The 19,899-nt window shown below is 34.5% G+C and overlaps 1 protein-coding gene across 1 annotated transcript in view; it reads left to right on the plus strand.

Moving 5' to 3' along the window:
- The window catches only part of MACROD2 (mono-ADP ribosylhydrolase 2), a 2,270,665-nt gene that overhangs the window by 683,069 nt on the left and 1,567,697 nt on the right, over positions 1-19,899 (plus strand). The window contains exon 5 of the mRNA XM_044663418.1: positions 7,693-7,809. Coding sequence (XP_044519353.1) covers positions 7,693-7,809 — 117 coding nt within the window. The remainder of the gene's footprint in view (positions 1-7,692; positions 7,810-19,899) is intronic.

The raw sequence follows: 19,899 nt of genomic DNA on the forward strand, positions 1-19,899 counted from the left end.
CCAGCCCTCCCCCCACCCCCGCCAATATGAGCTAAAACCTCAATGTACAACCACTTAACAGAGTACAGTGTTTATTAATGCCAATGAAGTAGTATAATTATTTTCCACTATTCTTAGTAAACCAGGTCACTTTAGACCATTTTGTACATGGTTAAGAGAAGCAATGTTCAAAATACTTCTTGGTTCCCAATGAATTCACTTATAATTATTATTGTCTGTTTTGTCTGTTTTAGGTTGCAAACTATCTAGGGCAAGGATTATAGACAGTGCCATGTTTATATATGAACTAAATAATGACTTTTAATAACAAGGGTATTGTTTAATGGGATTGAACTTAACCCTACAGGAACCTGAAGATTTGGAGATACAGCATTCAATCTTTGAATATTAGTTCTGTCCTCTAATAAACGATCATGAATTCCAACTCCAGTTGTAGTCTGACCTTCATTTTACTCCTAACTTCTTCTCTTTCTCATTATCTTGCCAGCCACTATTGCTGCAAGCAACAAAAAAATAGAGTTTTACAGTTGGAGCCATCAGGTCCTATAGCGACTTTCTTAAAGACTTCTCAATTCCAGTGCCTTCCCTCTGTTAATTGTTTGCAATTTGTCCTATATACTCTTTACTTTGTATATAATTGCATGTTTTCATCCCCAAAAGATTGTAAACTCTTTGAGAGTAAGAGTGGTCTTTTGCTTCTTTTTGTATCCCCATTTGTTAGTCTAGCTAGCACATAGTAAGTGCTTGATAAATATTTATTAATTGCTTGATTAAAATACTTACTAGAATTTAAATGAGACCCTATTTCATGATCTAATAAGAATTTAAAGGACATTTCAAAATATTGGGGAAAGATGTCTCCATATGAAGAACAAAAATTGAAGATATTCTCCATTTGAAGGGATTTCTCAAACCCATTTCTTTTTTTTTTTTTTTAAACCCTTGTACTTCGGTGTATTGTCTCATAGGTGGAAGATTGGTAAGGGTGGGCAATGGGGGTCAAGTGACTTGCCCAGGGTCACACAGCTGGGAAGTAGCTGAGGCCAGGTTTGAACCTAGGACCTCCCATCTCTAGGCCTGACTCTCACTCCACTGAGCTACCCAGCTGCCCCCCTCAAACCCATTTCTTGAGAAAGGTGATGAACACATTAAACAGATGAACAATATAGTTGATCTAATTTTGATATGTACTCACTTGTCTATTTTTATATCCTTTTTTCCTCTCCCTTCTCTCTCACGAACTAATAACAAAATAAGTAAAATCTATAACGTTTTAAAAATACATTTATAATGTATTTTATATATACATATAAAAATACAAACTGAGAAAAATCTTTATAATGAAAAATTCTGACAGAGGTCTAATTACTCAAATATACAGGAGCTAAATCAATTGTATAAAAATCAAGCCATTCCCCAATTGATAAATGGGCAAGGTACATGAATAGGCAATTTTCAGATAAAGAAATCAAAACTATCAATAAACACATGAGAAAGTGTTCTAAATCTCTAATAATTAGAGAAATGCAAATCAAAACAACTCTGAGGTATCACCTCACACCTAGCAGATTCGCTAAAATTATAGCAGGGGAGAATGTTGGAGGGGATGTGGCAAAATTGGGAGTTGTAAACTGATCCAACCATTCTGGATGGCAATTTGGAATTCTGCCCAAAGAGCGCTGAAAGAATGCCTGCCCTTTCATCCAGGCATACCAAAAAGATCATAGATAAAAAAGACTTGTACAAAAATATTATAGCCACACTTTTGTGGTAGCAAAAAACTGGAAAAGGAGGATATGTCCTTCAATTGGGGAATGGCTGAACAAATTGTGGTACATGCTGGTGATCGAATACTATTGTGCTCAAAGGAATAATAACCTGGAGGAATTCCATGTGAATTGGAAAAACCTCCAGGAATTGATGCAGAGTAAAAGAAGAACCTTGTACACAAAGACCAATACACTGTGGTAAAATCGAGTAAAATGGACTTCTGTACCAGCAGCAATGCAATGACCCAGGACAATTCTGAGGGATTTATGGTAAAGACGCTACCCACATTCAGAGGAAGGACTGCAGGAGTGGAAACGCAGAAGAGAAACAACTGCTTGAACAAATGGGTTGATGTGGACATGATTGGGGATGTAGACTCAAAATGACCACAGCAATGCAACTATCAATAATATGGAAATAGGTCTTGATAGATGACACTTGTTAAAACCAGTGGAAATGCGTGTTGGCTATTGGGAGGAGGGGGTGTTCACCTGACTTTAGACATAAAACACTTGTTGACTCATTCTCAAGAGAAGATAATTTTTAAATGTTAGGAACTATGCTATACTGTAGTGAAAGGGCAAAGATTTGTTTGGGAGAGATTGGGGGAATCTTACCTACAATATTTTCTACCACAGGCAAATCCTTTAACCTGTGTGAGGCTCTTTCCTTAGTTAAAAAATGGGACAATAATCAGGCTTATAAAGTCTTCTTCAAAGGGTTATTATAAGGATTAAGTGAGATAATTATGTATATACTACTAACAAATATGAAGAAATTAATTTATTATAAAGATATCAGCCATCATTCTTATTTTGTATCCAATCCAGTTTATAGCATAGTATTTTGCAAGTAGTCGATTCTCATTAAAAATCTGCTGATTTATTGTAATTGTAATTCTATTTTATCCTATCATATTGCTAACATAAAGTAACAATGAAACTATTTCAGTTTTGGACAAAGAAAATATCATTTTGATTTTTTTTAGTTTTATTTCTTATCCATACTTAAAATAGAATTAAATAGGTATATGTATTAAAAAGACCATTGGAATGTTCCTTTTAACAAAAAGTAAGAAAATTTTTTATAACTCAAGAGGAGAGAATGGTGAAGTCTTACAGATATAGTAATGAAAAGAACTAAAATTGAAAACTTATCAATGTCTTCAGCATTTTCAAGAGAAGTAGCTTCGAATTTCTTTTCTTCACCTCATTCCTAGTTTCACTTTTCCTTAGTTGGTTATTATATTAATTGGTCAAAGTTATCTGATTAGCACCATAACCCTTTTTAGCTTCATAATTTGAGAGTAGCTGAACTTTATTTCGAAATGTTTGAATTTAACCTTTTGCCCTTATGATGCATTTGTCTCTTCCTCAAAGCAGAACACTTGTCTGAAGAATTCAGGAGAAGCAAGGTGGAGCCTATTGAAAATCTAAGGCCGGAAATAATTGATATATTTTCATATTCTATCTCTACTGTCATTTTTTCTAGTTCTTTAAGGGGTCTTCACATGTTCAAAAGTTTACATAAATCCTCAAATGGTAACCAAGTACCCATTCTATACTGACAAAAATCTCCCCCAATTCCCTCTAAGCACAACTTAAAAAAAAATATTTTCTTATTCAACCTATATTCAATTCTATTCTTTAGGCTGAAGTCTAAGCAAACAGATGACCCAAGTTAACATTCTACAGATCAGTGAATTTAGGCTTTGTTAGATAGCTGAGGAAGTATGCTCAGAAGTCAAGGGTCTGCCCTTAGTTAACACTCTGCCTCCAAGCATTTTGAGTCTAAAGACTGTCAAGATATTAAATGACAGGTTTATAAGTAGGGGAGAGAGCTTGTCATCTAAAATAATGAGCCAGACTCTCTGTGTTTCTGACAAAGAGCAGCCCTCAAAATGACATCAGAGTCCAAATATACACTAGGAAAAGCTATCAGACAAATCTTCACTGTACAGACTGGTCATCCATGTTCATCTTCATTAGATCTGATTTTAGTAATCTGATCCCATGCTTAAAAATCACAGAAGAACAAGATTTGTCAGGGACCCGATCTGATAATCTCTGATTACTTAAAATAGAGGAATAAGGGATCTGCAGCCTTACAGGAATGACATCACAGAAGAAGAAGATACTCTTCTCGTAGAAGATATCTAAATTAGCATATTAAGGTTAAAAAAATTAAAATGGTATAGAGATGAGAGATTACCTTTATAAGACTTTAAAAATGGACCAGCCAAATTTATAGTGCTGGATTTTCCTTTTTAGGGTCACATAACCATTTTACTCCTTACATTTTATATTTCATTGAATGAAAATAGCATAGATATTGCTTAGCATTAAAAAACTTTTTTAAAAAAATTATCTTCCTCTCTATAACTTTTAGGTTTTAGTTTAAATATTTTAAATATAATTGCATTTAGACTTGGCATAGGAAACTGAGCACCACCCTGTGGGAACTCCCCAAAGGGTAAAAGTGCTGCCTTGGTCTACTACAAAAGCAGCTGTGCTGAACTGACTCTCAGTAAAATTAAAGGCAACTATTAGTAGCTGATAAGACAGGAATGCATGAGAGAGTGGTTTCTGTAGGGACATCATGGATTCTCTAAGTACTGAGAATCTCAGTGTGGGGCCGCGATGGTTTTATTTTCTAAGGTTAAATCTCTTTGTTATTGTTTTACTTTTGCTATTTTTTTAAAACAGTAAATAAGAGATAAATAATCTATTGAAGAGGGGGAATCAAAATCCACCAGGGTTTTTGACGAAGTTTTTTAGTTATGTGCCTGTCTTTTTTTCTTTCAAAAATATAATACGTACTTTATTATAATATGATTTTAGACCCTTTGAAGTTCCCAATTTAATTTCAACCACAGCATCAATGTAATTCAAACTTCAGTGTTCTTTTTAAAAAATAGTGATTTTATGAGCTTGGGTATTCTTTCTAAGCAATGAATAGGGTCGTTGTGGCTTTATAGATTGTTATCTGAATTGCTGGGGTTAAAAAAATCATTTGGTTACCAGCCAATGTAATTCATAATGAATTTTCCCTCTCCCATGCATGTTTTGTGAGCCACACATGAAGTTCCAAAGAGCTGGGTGCTGCCCTAAGGCTGCAGGTTGATTTCTAGTAAATAGATTTCTATAATAAATAATTCACTTGATGGCATGTTTTAAAATAGTAAAATCTTCTTTGCTTAGACTTTTCATTATATTGATGTCACTGCTATTTACCTTGGCTGCTCATATACTAAACTTTCTGCACCATAGGAACAATAAAACCTTCAAAGGATAGCTATCATTAACTGTCTCTACTGCCCTATCACATTTCTTAAAAATTCTTACATTGTCCCCAATTATTTCTTACTTTGCTCTAATGTGAGCATGAGGACATCCTGTTTTACCAAGGTTAACTCCTTTGTTTGACCTCCCCTTAATCCTATCTTTTTCTTTCCTTTCAGGGAAATTGCTTCTTCTTCCCTTCTCTCTTATACTAGAAATCTTGCTTCATTCCCTCTTCCCACCTCCACTCCCATCTTCTTCTGTTTCTTATATAATACTTACTTCCCCTCACTGCTTACAATGATGTCCATTTCTTTCCCACCCTTAAAAAAAATCCTTCCTTTGACTCTGCCAGCCTGTCTTTTAAAGCCAAACTCCTAAAAAGAATTGTCAAATCGTATTGCCTCTATTTCGTTCCCTTTTCTAAAGTCTTTAGTTTGGTTTTTGACCTGATTACTTGACTGAAACTTTTATCTCCCAAGTTAAAAATTATCTTTACTTGTTAGGTCAGATATCATTTCTATCTATTTTCATTCTACTTGATCTTTTGGTATTTTTGGAGGAAGTCAAGTATCACAAAATGCCTCCCTTAATCTTCCTTATGAATACTCACTCTTTTAAAATTGTATCATATTATATTATTTTGTGTTTATTAACTTTTATTCATGTTTTAATGTAAGATTCTTGTTATTTTTCTTGGAGAAATAGTAGTTAATTTAGTGACTAGAGATATGTTAATGAAGCAAGCAACCTCTGTGTTCAAGCCACCCCTTAGACATATACGTTTTGTTCTGTGAATATCATCTAATCTTTCAATAACCATATAACTCTCCAAGACTCTATATTGTGGAGCAGGAACACTGGTAGAGGGAATTTCCTCACTGGGAGGATCCTAGGTCTGATATAAAACAAAATGCCCAGTACCTACCATACTGCCATACACATGAACTCAACAAATGTTTATTTAATTTAACCCATACAACTGAATGCTCATCCCACCCCCACATCACAACTTGCCTGCTAGATATCTCCACCTGTACACCCTATTGGTATCTGAAATGCAACATGTCCAAGAACTCAAAAAGCATATTATAAACATTTATTATGTGCCAGATACTATGCTGGTTTCAGTGAATTGAAAGATAAAAGTGAAACTATCCCTGTCCTCAAATAGCTCATATTCTATCAATATATATAAAGATATAGGAAATAAATGCAAAATATTTTGGAAAGGAAGCACAAAGCTAGGGGAAAATGTATATTTCAGGAAAAAATGTATACATATTAACTGGTCATCCTGCTGCAGGTTTCTCACCTTTCTAATTCATCCTTTTTCACAGCTTCAGAGTCAAAGATCTAAGTCACTCCTTTTACCAAAAAAATCCAGATAGGAACTATTGATAAAATTCAATCACTTTAGACCAGTATTTATAGCTCTTTCCAATGTGGGTTCTTTTCTCTTTTCTATTCTTTCTCTCATCTCCCAATCATATTATTCCTTTTTTTTGTTATTCAGTCTTTGCTTAAACCAGACTACCCTACAGGCACTTATCCAAACTCAAAATTCAGTCTCCCATATCTCTACTGGGCTCTTCTTTATGTTTAGCATGTATTCCTTCCTTTCCTCTTTCTCCTAGAATCTTGAGCTTTTTTTTTTAAGACTAAACCAAGTTACCACTTTCCATGGTAAACCTTTCCTGAAATATATGTGTGTGTGTGTGTGTGTGTGTGTACACATATATATGTGTATGTAGACATTTCTAGTACAATTTTGTATATACAGGCATATTTACAATGTATGTATGTTTATAGATACATGTATGTAGACATTTCTATATATATGTATGTAGACATTTCTAGTACAATTTTGAATAATAGTCTTGATAATAGACATCCTTGCTTCATTTTTTATTTTATTGGAAAGGCTTCAAGTTTATTCATATCACAGATAATGCTTTCTCTTGGTTTTAAAGAAATACTACTTATGATTTTAAGAAAGGCTCCATTGATTGTTGTGCTTTATAGTGTTTCTAAATGAAAGGATATTGTATTTTTCAAAATGCTTTTTTGCATCTATTGTTATAATTCTATACTTTCTGTTGTCTTTGTTATTTATATGATTTATTATGCTGATCGTTTTCCTAATATTGAAGTAGCCCTATATTCCTGGTATAAATCCCACATGGTCAGAGAGTTTGATTATTGTAATATTGTAATCTCATTGCTAATATACATAAAATAGCAAGTTATATGTAGGCATTTACATTAATCCCATCATAAATTGAGGGTAATAACCATAATGTTTATCTACACATTAAAATTGGAAGAGAAATTCTAGTTCTGATTTTATGTCTTGAATCCTACTTCCTCAGATTTTAAAGGTGCCAACTGCCCCAAGAGCTCATACCATTGTTTTCTGCCATTCATCTTTTTTAACATTTCCATTTTTCTTTTCTCTTTATCTTCCAAATGAAGAAAAGTTTTTAGTTTCCTTCAGATTAGTAGATATTTATATAAGCTTATTTTTGTGATGTCAGTGGAGGTGGAACACTTCTAATTTTTTTCCTTTAATTAGTTTTTAACAACTGTATACATGAGTATTATTTTTTCATTGATTTTGATCCTTTTTATTTCTCCCTAGTGGATGGCTGTATTCATAGAGCAGCTGGGCCCTGTCTGGTTGCTGAATGCCGTAATTTGAGTGGCTGTGAGACTGGACAAGCCAAGATCACGTGTGGGTATGACCTGCCAGCAAAATGTGAGTCCTAAATTTCAAACATACTTTCATTACTAGAGTAAATATTTTAAATTGCTCTGTTTCTCAGAAGCATCATTTTTTAAAGAAATGTTTTTGAGTTAATGTTCGCAAAGCTTATAAATTCAGTTCTACATTGTATACAATGAATGTTTCATAGATATGGTCTAAATATTTTTTGTTATTGTTTTTTCTATTTTCTACATGAGTTCTTGCTTTGGGCTAATCTACTTTGAAACTAGAAAATTTAAGAATATGAACAAAATATATGCCAAAGTTTTTTATCATAGAGACAGATTCTGAAAATGATGCCAATCTTTTATTTCTTGTATAGGTTCTTTTTTTTTTTTTTAAATCCTTCCTTCCATCTTGGAGTCAATACTGTGTATTGACTCCAAGGCAGAAGAGTGGTAAGGGGTAAGGATAGGCAATGGGGGTCAAGTGACTTACCCAGGGTCACATAGCTGGGAAGTGTCTGAGGCCAGATTTGAACCCGTCTCTAGGTCTTGCTCTCAATCCACTGAACTACCCAGCTGCCCCCTCTTGTATAGGTTTTTGATTGTGGATATGTTTAGAGCTAAGGACATCAAAGTGATACTTTGTGTTTTCAGCTGCTATGTAAGGACTGATTGGCAATTACGGTGAAGACATCTGTCACACTTTGTTTTCAGTAATAGCCAGTGGAATGTGGTTGTCAGTGTTAGGAGGTATTTGCTCTTTGAATGTAAAAAGGCCAAAATTTCCATTGCATTTAAATAAGAAAAATATATTTAACATTTTTTCCATTGTTTGCTTAGCTGTTTGACCAACTTGGGGGAAAGGAAAAGTACCAATAATTGGTTTAGAGCTTAAAATACAACTTTTCATATGACATCTTTTCTCTTTAGGTTGGTAAATGATATAGTATTGCTTAAGAATATATTTCCTTATTTACATTATGAAAGTTAAGGGGACCTAATTTGTCAGCTTCATATCAGCTTTTTTCTAGGAATATATATATATATGTGTGTGTATATATATATATATATTAACATGAAGAGAGAGCAAATATAACTGTTCTATGTAATTCATGAAGATGATGATTAGCTAGAATATAACTTATTTGGTCTTAAGTAGGGGGGTTACATAAAAAATGAAGTTTCTGAATGGTACTGAGAGTGCATAGAGATATATCTGATTAAATGCCGAAGGCATTTTAAAGCATGCTTGAGTTCAAGTGTCACATGTAATATAAACAGTGTTTTACTTAATTACATTTTACTTCTCCCTACTGAAATTTCCTACTAAAGTATTCATGTAACATTAATGATAGAATAAATATAATATAAACTATCTCACAGGAAAAACAACTATCCTGAAAAATGGATCAAGGAGAAAGAATTTTAAAACCATTATCTAGGGGCAGCTGGGTAGCTCAGTGGATTGAGAGCCAGGCCTAGAGACAGGAGTTCCTAGGTTCAAATCTAGCCTCAGACATCTCCCAGCTGTGTGACCCTGGGCAAGTCACTTGACCCCCATTGCCTACCCTTACCAATCTTCCACCTATAAGTCAATACACAGAAGTTAAAGGTTTAAAAAAAACTATTATCTACCTGAAAACCACAAAAAGAGCCTAAATATATTATTTCAAGAGTTTATAAAGGAAAACTACTAAGTTTTATGATAGGATAAAACTCCATTATGCCCCTGTTTATATTGTATTCTTTACTACATATTTTTAATGGATTGAAATGTTAATTATTATCAAACTTTACCACTGGTAATATTGCCAGAATATAACGAAACTATTGAATTGAAAGTGGGATGATTTCAGTTCCTTCAAGATCTCGTAGGGGTTTGGAGTTGTGTCATGTTGTTTCAGATAGATTTGAAACTTTCCTGAATGGTTTCTAAGCATTTACACTAGTTCAAAGAGTCATTGGAAATTGAGTAGTATTGAGATAAATGCTTAGTGCTTGATCAAGGCTTTATGTAAAATATAGATTTTGAACTTTCTCTGGGATAAATTCATTATTTGATTTTCATATTTACTATTTAGTTCTATTCTGTTCTTTTCACCAGGAATTCTTGACAGTACTCTGTTTCATTAAATATCCATTTCCTCCCAGTAGAATTATATTCAATTTTGTAGTATATATCATTCTTGGTTGTAATCCCAGGTCTTCTGCCTTCTGGAATATCATATTCTATTTATCCATTTCTTAATAGTGGTGCCTCCACAGTATTTAATTTTTTTTTTTTTTTTTGCTTGCAGCATTTTATTCTTGACCTGGGGGTTTTAGATTTTGGCTAAAACATTACTGGGAGTTTTCATGTGGGACTTCCTTTCAGATAATGAATAGTAAATTCTAATTCTTTCAATTTATATTTTGCCCTTTGGTCCTAAGATATCTTAGTAGTTTTCCTTTATAAACTCTTGAAATAATATATTTAGGCTCTTTTTGTGGTTGTCAGGTAGATAATGGTTTTAAAATTCTTTCTCCTTGATCCATTTTTCAGGATAGTTGTTTTTCCTGTGAGATAGTTTATATTTTCTTCTTTTCTTCAATAAGAGTTTATACTTCTTTCTTCAAAGCTGTTAATTCTCTTTTCCTAATTTTCTTGGCTAATTAAATTGCTTCCCATTTTTCCTCTGCAGCTCTTACTCAAATTTTAAAATCATTTTTTGGGTCTTATAAGAAGTTCTTTCTTAAGCTCTTCTAGAAAATTTTGAACTTCGTTCAACCTGCATTTTTTGTCTTTGAGGTTTTGCTTATAGATGTTTACAAGTCATTGTTTTCTTCCCTGTTACTATAATGGCTCTTTTTAGTCAGGTTCTTTTAGTTTGTTTACTCCTTCTTCCATCCTACATCTTGATTTTCGACTTTATCTTAGTGCAATTTATTTCAGAATTCTGTATGAGACCTTGCAGTTTTCCAGTGCTTCCAAAACAGTGTGACACAGAAAGAGAGCTCTTCTGATCTGAGCTATGTAAGTTCCTGATCCAGATTTCAGCCTGTTGGCTTATGTGTCCTTTAGATTCAGTAGACTATTATTAAACTCAGTCACTGTGAGTCCATTCTGATGTTCTGTAGGTTTAGAGTGACTGAGCTACTGGCTCCCCTTTTGGTCTTGTTCTTCAACTCTGATTTTTCTACTTTAGGCCTACTTATTGGGCTAAAGGTGAGAAATGAGTAATTACTTTGCTTCTTTGCTCACAACCACACAGCAAAGTTTCCGGTATTTATCTTATGCTCAGGACTCAGCGAGGACCTCATTCTCCCACAGGCCCACTCCTCTCCTCCCTGGATCTATGACCTGGAACTGGGTAATGGGTGACAGATCTGCTATGGGGTACTCATTCCTTCTTCTCGTGGTAGTGCAGGGATCCCCTAAATTTATCTGCCTCAGATGTTCTATCTCAGTTCCCTTTCTCCTTCCCATTCTGCAGCTTCTGCCCATAGCATTCTGCTATGCACCTGACCAGCCCTCATCCTAGTATCCCCTGACCACTTATCTTTCTAAAGTGTCTTGAAATGGAAAATTATTCACTTTGAGCTTTCCTTGGCTTTACCAATTAGAATTTGGTCTGGTACATTCTGTGTTGTTATGGAGAAAACATATTAGAAGAAGACAACAAAAAATAGTGGGTATATGCTACCATCTTGACTCTATGTCCTAATAATATTTAAATATAGTTATCATATATATTCATATACATATATGTGTTTGTATAATTCCTGCACTAGAATGACTGTATATCAAACCATAACAATACCTTATGGTAAACCAAAGAGGCATCCTTTGACTATAAAATTACCAGGCTAGAATTCTCTTCCTTTAAAACAAAAGATCAGCTTCTTATTGACAAAGATATACTATTCAGTATTTTCTAAATGCTACTCATTGAAAAAAATCAATACTAATACACATATATCATTCCATGTATCTAACATTCTTATACATTTTATAGCATTTTACTCAATACTAATATGTGTATATAATTTTTACCTTCTATCTATATAGCACATGTAGAGCACCTCATTGTTTTCCAATTTATTTCCCTTATAGAAATATGAAAAATAAAAAATAGAAATGTGCTTTTTTATCAATTAAATGTTAAAGATAATTTATTATGCATTTAGTTCACTTGAGAATCATTAATAATGAATCAATGTGTTTGTGTAGTGACAGAAGAAATAGAGGCTTCATTACATGTTGTTTAGGTCATTTTCATTTCTACATTGAACAATTTAATGACAGTTCGACAGTGGAGACTGGCTCCAAACTGTCCTCAGTGACAGTAACTTTTCCATAACAGGAGTATTAAAGTTAGTCATCCAGTTATAAGTGATAATATATTCATGCATCAGCAATTGGTTTGGAAGATGATATTCTCTGGGTTATAGATTGGCTTAGCAATATTAGGGTGGTCTTTGCTCTTTTTATGACTACTAAATTAATCTGTTCATAACTGGATTTTGTTTTAATAATTATCCCTGTTGCCTGTACTTTCTGATTTATTACGATTGATGAAATGATAAGCCGCAAGTAGTTACCTATTTTAAAAAATATTTCAATTGTTAATTTTCTACAAAATCATCTAGCCATTCTTTTCACACATAGTCTTAAAAATTGAAATAATGTTTGACAGTGTCTCTCTAGTTATATGACCAACAGAATAATTTTAAGTTATTTAAAGAAGGGACAAAGTTCTATTTATGTACATAGTAATGTTTTGTAGAATCCTCTATATGAGATACTACTACTTTCCCAACCTTCAATTATTTTCTCAAAATGTAAACTACTGGGGGCCAGTAACTGATTCAGTGGAAAGAGACAAAGACCTAGAAACAGAAGATCTTGGGTTCAAATATCCCCTTAGAGAATCTTTACCACTAACAGTTTGTACAATCTAATCTCAGACAAAAAAAAATCATTTATTTTTCCTCATTTCTTTTATTAGTTTATCACATTTATTTCTGATGTTGATTTAGGTAACTTCTTAACTTTCCTTCAGTTCCAAAGTACTGAGCTTGGCCATTATCATCATAGAGTTTTTTGTTTAATTTAAGATAATTTAAAGGAAAAATAAATTAGTCTTTCATCTGGACTTCTTCAACAACCCTTTAAATTTTCTCTTTCTTCTCCTTCATATAGAAGTCAGAATTATCTTCTCAAAGTGGAGATGGGATCATGGTATTTAAATAATTGTAGCATAGTGAATAATAAATTATTATTGCATTGAAATTCATAGTTACTAAATATGTTTAGGTGTCAAATCATTGTAAGCTCCAAAAAGACAAAGTCTATGCCTTCTCTACCTCAGCATCTAATCAAATGTTTTATACCATAATAAGTGCTTGTGGAATGAATCCGTGAATTCTGCTGTCCTGATCAAAACCTTTTCAAGATTCTTCGTTTTCTACTGATAATTTTCAGCATTTGTTCAGCCTCCTATTCAAGGACCTTTTATTATTACTTCATCACAATCTAACTGTCTAGCTCTATTTAACAAGTATATTCTCCCATAAATCTTCCACATATCTTTTGCTTCCACTCAATGGAGCAATTTACTATTCTGTTCCACATGTTGCGCTTTTCTACATTTTAAAATCATATTTAATCTTAACTTTTCCTATCAAAATACCACTATTCCTCAAGGTAAACTCACCTCAAATTCTGCCTCATCAACCCTTTCCTAATCCCTGAATCTCATTTGTAAGGGGTGAAAAAGTGTTTTTATTGGGTAAATATTAAAAGGTTGGTCGCCAGAGGATTGAACAATGATCAGTCCCCAATTAAGATTAACTTCAAGCTAAAATGACTTTTATGGAAATTTATTTACAAATGAGAAGAGGAAGTAGAAATAAGGAAATAAGAGAGGATAAGATAGGATAAGTAATCTAACATAGTAGGTAATTTTCTCTGATCCCCTAGTTCAATCCAGGTAGATCTAATTAACCCTCAGCAGAGGGAAATTCAGCCTTGATCTCAAGGCCAGGAAGCCAGAGGCCTGAAGGGCCTTGAAGGTGGATGAAGAAAAGTTTCAGCCACAGAGTCTTTATTAAAAGGAAGTTCCTTAAGAGAAGTTCAGGGAGAGTCTTAACACTCACCACATGGAACAATCTCACCAGCAACGTTCTGGCCCCTGGCTTCCCGGCTAAGGGTTTATTAGATCTACCTGGATTCAACTAGGGGATAAGTCCTAATTATCAAGGAGCTCATACTCTAATGGTGGGGCCCAATATTCATAAGGAGGCACAAAATTGGGGCTAAAGGGTTAGAAGGAATAAAAAGGTTGTACCCAGCATGGGAGTTATCTTGTTCCATGGAATTGAAATCACAGAGAAAAGAAGATGCAGAATTCATTGAGCAAAAGTTCAGTTTCTAACCTTTATAAAGGAAGGTAATGAGAGGAATTTAGTCTTCCATCTTCTAGCTTTCTATTTAGAGAGAAGAGGAAACTGAAGCATTGGAATCAGTCAAGACTTGATGTAATAGCAAATTGATGAAATTAGAAGTGATGAACTTAAGATGGGAAGGAGGCATTTTGTTCAAAGGAGTTAAAACAAGACAGAGTAGCTAATGCAGAATGGAGTAATGATTATGTGACAAAATGGAAAAATCATATACCTAAAAATAGGAAATATTGTAGTATTTTCCCTATCTTTCTATAATTTCTAAAGCCCATAAGAGAAATTCAAACAGGTACATGATTACATATTTGGATATTAGAAGAGCATGAATCAGAATTCTTATTCCATTAACCAGTTGCAATTAGATGATTATATTTCAAAACATAATATTGGTAATAATTAATACTTTTTTATATCAAGACTATATTACCTCCAGTTATTTTTAAAATCCTGTGAGACAGGCATTAGGCAATTTTATTGTCTTTTCACAAAACTGCAGGCACATAGGGGTTAAGGGTCATATTCCAATAATCTACATGTCAACATCAAAGTCATTGTACTGTTAAAGTTAAATTAATAACTCTTGGTTCTTAGTTTCCATAGAGTTTATTAATAGTGACTGAAATAGAGAAAGTAGAAGAGATAGATTAAAGACTATTTCTAAGCTAATTCTGACCATGTGACTCTCCACATAACTATCTTTCTCAGCCACAGTCCTTCACCACTGTTGTCCAAGGGAATAGAGTAGGACCACTTCCTGGCACCCCTCTTTTATTTGTTTCTTTTTCTAGGACCCGTAACCTTCAGTTCCAGGTCATGTCCTTAGGACTCTTCATCTGTGACCTCTGGTTTGAGGATTCACGTGATATCCAGTCATGTAACACAGGGACTCAGGTCAAAGGACCCCAGAGGGAGAGGTTCCTTTTTCACAATACAATAGGATCTCAGAACTATAGGAGACTTTAGTGATCATCTAGTTCATCTCCATAGTTACACAAATAAAGAGAGGACCAGAGTAGTGAAGTATTTTTAATAAGGTCAAAAAGTTTGTTAGCTGACTAACATAGACCATGACCCAAGTTTCTTGAGCAGGCCAGTGATGTTATTTTACTGAAATAAACATCTCTTTTGTTTGGTCTGTGGTTGTTGTCCTTCTGTTTGGGGTCTGACTGTGGCTGATTAGACCAAAAGAACCTCAAAAGACTTTACCACACAGGTTAGGCAGAAATAGTCCATATGAACATTTGGATAGAGATACATTTAAAATTGTGCATCTCATGTGTCCTTTGAGCTAGCTATTGCAGTTCTACTTCACTCATATAGCACAGAGCTGTGGGCATACTATGCTGGATGATTCTGTACCAGTGTCCTTCTTCAGACCCAAGAAAATGAGTGACTTTTCCAGAGTCCCTAAGAGACAATGATGGAACCTCAACAACACTCCGAGAAAAAAACTTTTAAAAGAAGGGTAGGAGAGAGAGAGGTAGAGCTGGAGAGAGTGAAGAGCATGAGGGTAGGTAACTTTGTTCAAGAATGAAGTAGAGGCATGAGGTGGGGCAACAGGGGAGGTAGCTCACAGGGCTCAGGCCTAAATTTGAATGGTTTTTTCCACCTTCAGAATAAAATTCTATTTACTTTGACAGGTAGCTGGATAAATATATTGCCTCCCTCTTAGGCTCAGGGATTCTTGTGGGAAAGGAGGAGGGAGAGAGATACTAATCCTGGGACCAGAGGAGGGTTTCACAAGTCAAGTTTATTCAGAATAATTAGAAGCTTTGGGTGTAATAAATTTTGGCCACTAAGCCTCCTCTCCCATGCAGAACTTCAGAAAGAAGAAAAGCCTAGGTGAGATCTGGGATGCTGGTGGCAGCATTAGTGATGATGCTTATTCCAACAGGAGCATCTAGGCATATAGTTATTGTGTGTAGGCTCCCAGGCTGGAGCTTCCTGTTGCCAAGAGGTTGCTGGTGCTGCTGTTGCTGTTGGTTCAGATTCCACTCAGGATCCAGCCCCAGGTTAGGACTTCACTGCATCTAGGGACTGAAGGTCAGTCATCTGGTGAGAATCTGAGAGCACCCACAAGCTCCAGGTCCTGGATGCCCCAAATGAGGGGGCAGAAACCAAGACCTCACCCCTGACATTGAACAGGTCCTCCAGCCGGGGCTCTTAGGGGGAGAGGGAGCCTTTGGAAGCAAGTGAGGGGCAATAGACATTAGACTTGAGAGCACAAATTGGAGGAGTTATTGAAGAAAGAAGACTGAGGTGGGGGTAAGGGGACAGGGATGGACACCATGGCTGCAGCTGCATAGTCTGGAATTCAACTTTGGTGTTCAGAACTTGGCCACCATCAAAGCTATTCCTTGTACAGGTTCCAGGCTATGGCCATGGTGCTCTTAGGGATATGGAGTAGACTGCCACAGGGATCCCCTTGAATCTAGATATTGGTCTCCAGGAGACTAAGTCCATGTGGTGATCCCAGGACTGGTCTTCCTCCCAGTGTGTCACTACATGTACTAATGCCCCTGCAGTCCAAGCTGGCAACCTTGATGGCTAGGATAAAGAGGAAGGTCTCAGGAGGGCACAGTTCCAGGATCCTAGGGCTCCTGAGCTGAGGTGGCAGCAAGAGCTGAGGGTGTGGGGAACAAAGGACTAGAGATACATGACCTCCCTCTTTAGATCTTGTGTCATTCCTGACCAACATGTAAGTTCTTTCTTTGTGGGAGAAGTCTCTTAAATCCATTCCAAAGCTGAAATTCTGTAATTCTTGTGAATTTATTGCACCACACAATTGCTTATCACCATGCAATTATTGTCATAATGGTTTTTACTAGTAGGTATCATACTCCTGGTGAATAAAACAAATAGGATTGGGGATAGGGGTGGTGGTGGAGGATTAAATACTAGCCTTGGCTTCTTTTGGTTAGTTTCCATATGAGTTTAACTGAAGAGAGAGTATTGAATTTATGCAAGCAAAATTTCAATATTACAATTAATACTATTAACTAAATTAGAACCTGAAATTTGAAGTTCAAGGCACCTTTTACACAAAGAAGGAGTTAGAATGCTTTATCCTAAAATAAAATTTGATTGGCTAATTTACATTGATTTCTTGGGGATTTTGCTTTATGTGATGTAATATTCTTCTGAAAGTTTCTACACATTCAGATTGTAGGTAGGAGAATCCACTTATAGAATAGGTAGTGACAAGACAATGGACCTGTTGTCTCACTACAAACAGGAAAACTGAGCTAGCAGATTAAAGGAAATGTCAAACATTTAACAAAATACTTATTGATCTTGATTTTAGTTCTGTAATGATTCAGTGCTTTTAGATTAGGGGTTCTCACTTAATAAGGATTTCTAGTGAACTTAATTGTGGGGAACTGCTATTTGTGGTGCTATGATTTTTCAATTCCTTTGTCCATTTTATTGTTCCTAATGAGAAACTTAAGATTGACCTTTCTGATTTCCGCCTTCTGCAGAACAATTCTTTGATGTTCAGAATCTCTGGTTTACTATCACCAGACCATCTAAGCTGCTGAAATCCTTAGGCTGAGTGATGGAAAAATGGGAAGGGGGAAAAAATCTTTGAATTTTCCAAGTATTCCATTAGAGTATTAATGAATTTGTCATTTTCTTTTTTTTTAGGCTTTATTTTTTTGTTTGACCTCTTCAGAGGTTTCATTTTCATGAAAATAATAACATTTAGCCTTTTTTAAATTTGCAAAAGTATTTTGTATACCTTGTTTAATTCTCAAAACAACCTTGTGAGCAACCATCTCCATTTTACTGCTAAAGGAACTGACCTTCATAGGGGTCCAATGACTTGCCTGTGATAGTACGACTAATAAATCTCAGGTGGAATTGTAACCCAGTTCTTTTCTTACTCTAAGCCCATAATTTTTTTCCATTACACCTCAGTGTCTTATCTTAGGAATCAAGATAAAATTACTAAATGATTCTAATTCTAAAGACAATTGACTTTTCATCTTGAAAATTGGCTTGTTAAAAGAACAAATAGTATAAATATGATCATTTATTTATTTGTTTTTGCTGAATTCTGGAGTAAATCTCATTAGCTGGCATATTTGACATGTTAACAGGCCTTAAATTTTATTTTTCTCCTCTTAACCGCTAAAGAGTATCAATGTAAATCAGTTGTGGAGAATAATATAACTGAGTTCTCAAAAGCATTTCCTGCTGTGAAATAAGTACTTAGTAGTAACAATGGCATTAACAGCAGTTAAAATAATTAGCCTTTGGGTATGTTTAATCGCAGTTATCAGTTAAGATTAAAAAGTGATCTGTTGTATTAGCCTAATAATTTTCATTATTAAAAGATGAATGTTGAAAAATGTGATTATAAATTAAATTCCTCTTGTATGTTTTAGTAATTTTACTTATATATAATTTCCATTGGCCCTTCTTAAAAGGATGTGGTAGGGTTTGATCAGGAATTCCTCAGGGATAAAACTGCAGTTTTCCAGGGCACAAGACTGTGTTCTGGTACCAGTCTGGGCTGGAGGGGGGAGATCTACTGAGGTACAGTACAAAATCAAATCAAATAAAAAAATTTGAATAAAAAATTGAATTAAATCTTGAGGCCAAAGTAAGAGTCAGGGTGGGGTTAGGGATTGGGTTGGGGATATCAGAACACAGGGGAAAAATGTTTAAATTTGAGAAAAAGTTCTTATAATTTGTAATGCACAGTCAACTGAGTACACTTTGCAACACTGAAACTAAGGTACTTGGAGTTAGTCTCCTTCCTTCTTCCAGATAAAATTAAAATTTAGCTATTCCTTTTATATCACCAGTCTCTTGAATCAGAACAGTCATGTTAGTTATAATATTTTCAGTGAGTATGTTTTGAGGTCAGCCACAAATTTAATTTCTAAATCATTATCCATTATGCTTTTTTCCCCTCTAAATAAAACCTTTTTTATTTTAAGTGGTCTGAAAGAACTGAAGAATAAAGTTATTACTACAATTAGAAAATTCTAAGATAAAAAATGCTTTTTTCTTTCTCACTAGACAAATTTTCCTTCTGTTATTTCAAATGAATTTACTATGACTAAAGGATAAATTTATTGATTCTAAGGATTTAGTTTTATTTTTAGAATATCTTTCATATAATAAGTACTTAGTTAATTTCTGTTGGATTGAATTTGTTGAATTAATTAGGTATGTTTTATACATTGATCAAAGTTATTTCCACTTGAAAGTGTAGACTAAGCTTCCAACCATTAAGTCAGAGAAAATTCAAAGCTTGTTCAATGCAAACATATTTTAAACACAGTTTTATTTGGCTAAAATGAATACTAATAACCTATCATAACGACATTGATTATTAGATAAAGAAACATTATTTGTTAGACATGTAAAATGAGGATAATTTATTGATTTACTAATGTTCCCTTCTGCTATGACACTGGGAATTATTCTGAATCTTATGCTTAGCTGACTGCTTTAAACATAGTAGCTGCTCAGTACTTTTTTCTTAAATTTAATGTGATGATGGTGATTTATGGAAACCTTATAGATTGTTGAGTTATAGCTCCTAAGTGAATTGAAGCCTAGAAAATCCATAGGGTTTAGCTAATGGCAAAGTGAGGATTAGAACGTCGGTCTAATCTTAAAGTTAGTAGACCTGGGTTCAAATCATGGTTCCAACATTTCCCTGTGTTTCTTTCAACAT

The sequence above is a fragment of the Gracilinanus agilis genome, chromosome 2 (assembly GCF_016433145.1).
Source record: "Gracilinanus agilis isolate LMUSP501 chromosome 2, AgileGrace, whole genome shotgun sequence".
In the NCBI taxonomy this organism is placed as follows: Eukaryota; Metazoa; Chordata; class Mammalia; order Didelphimorphia; family Didelphidae; genus Gracilinanus; species Gracilinanus agilis.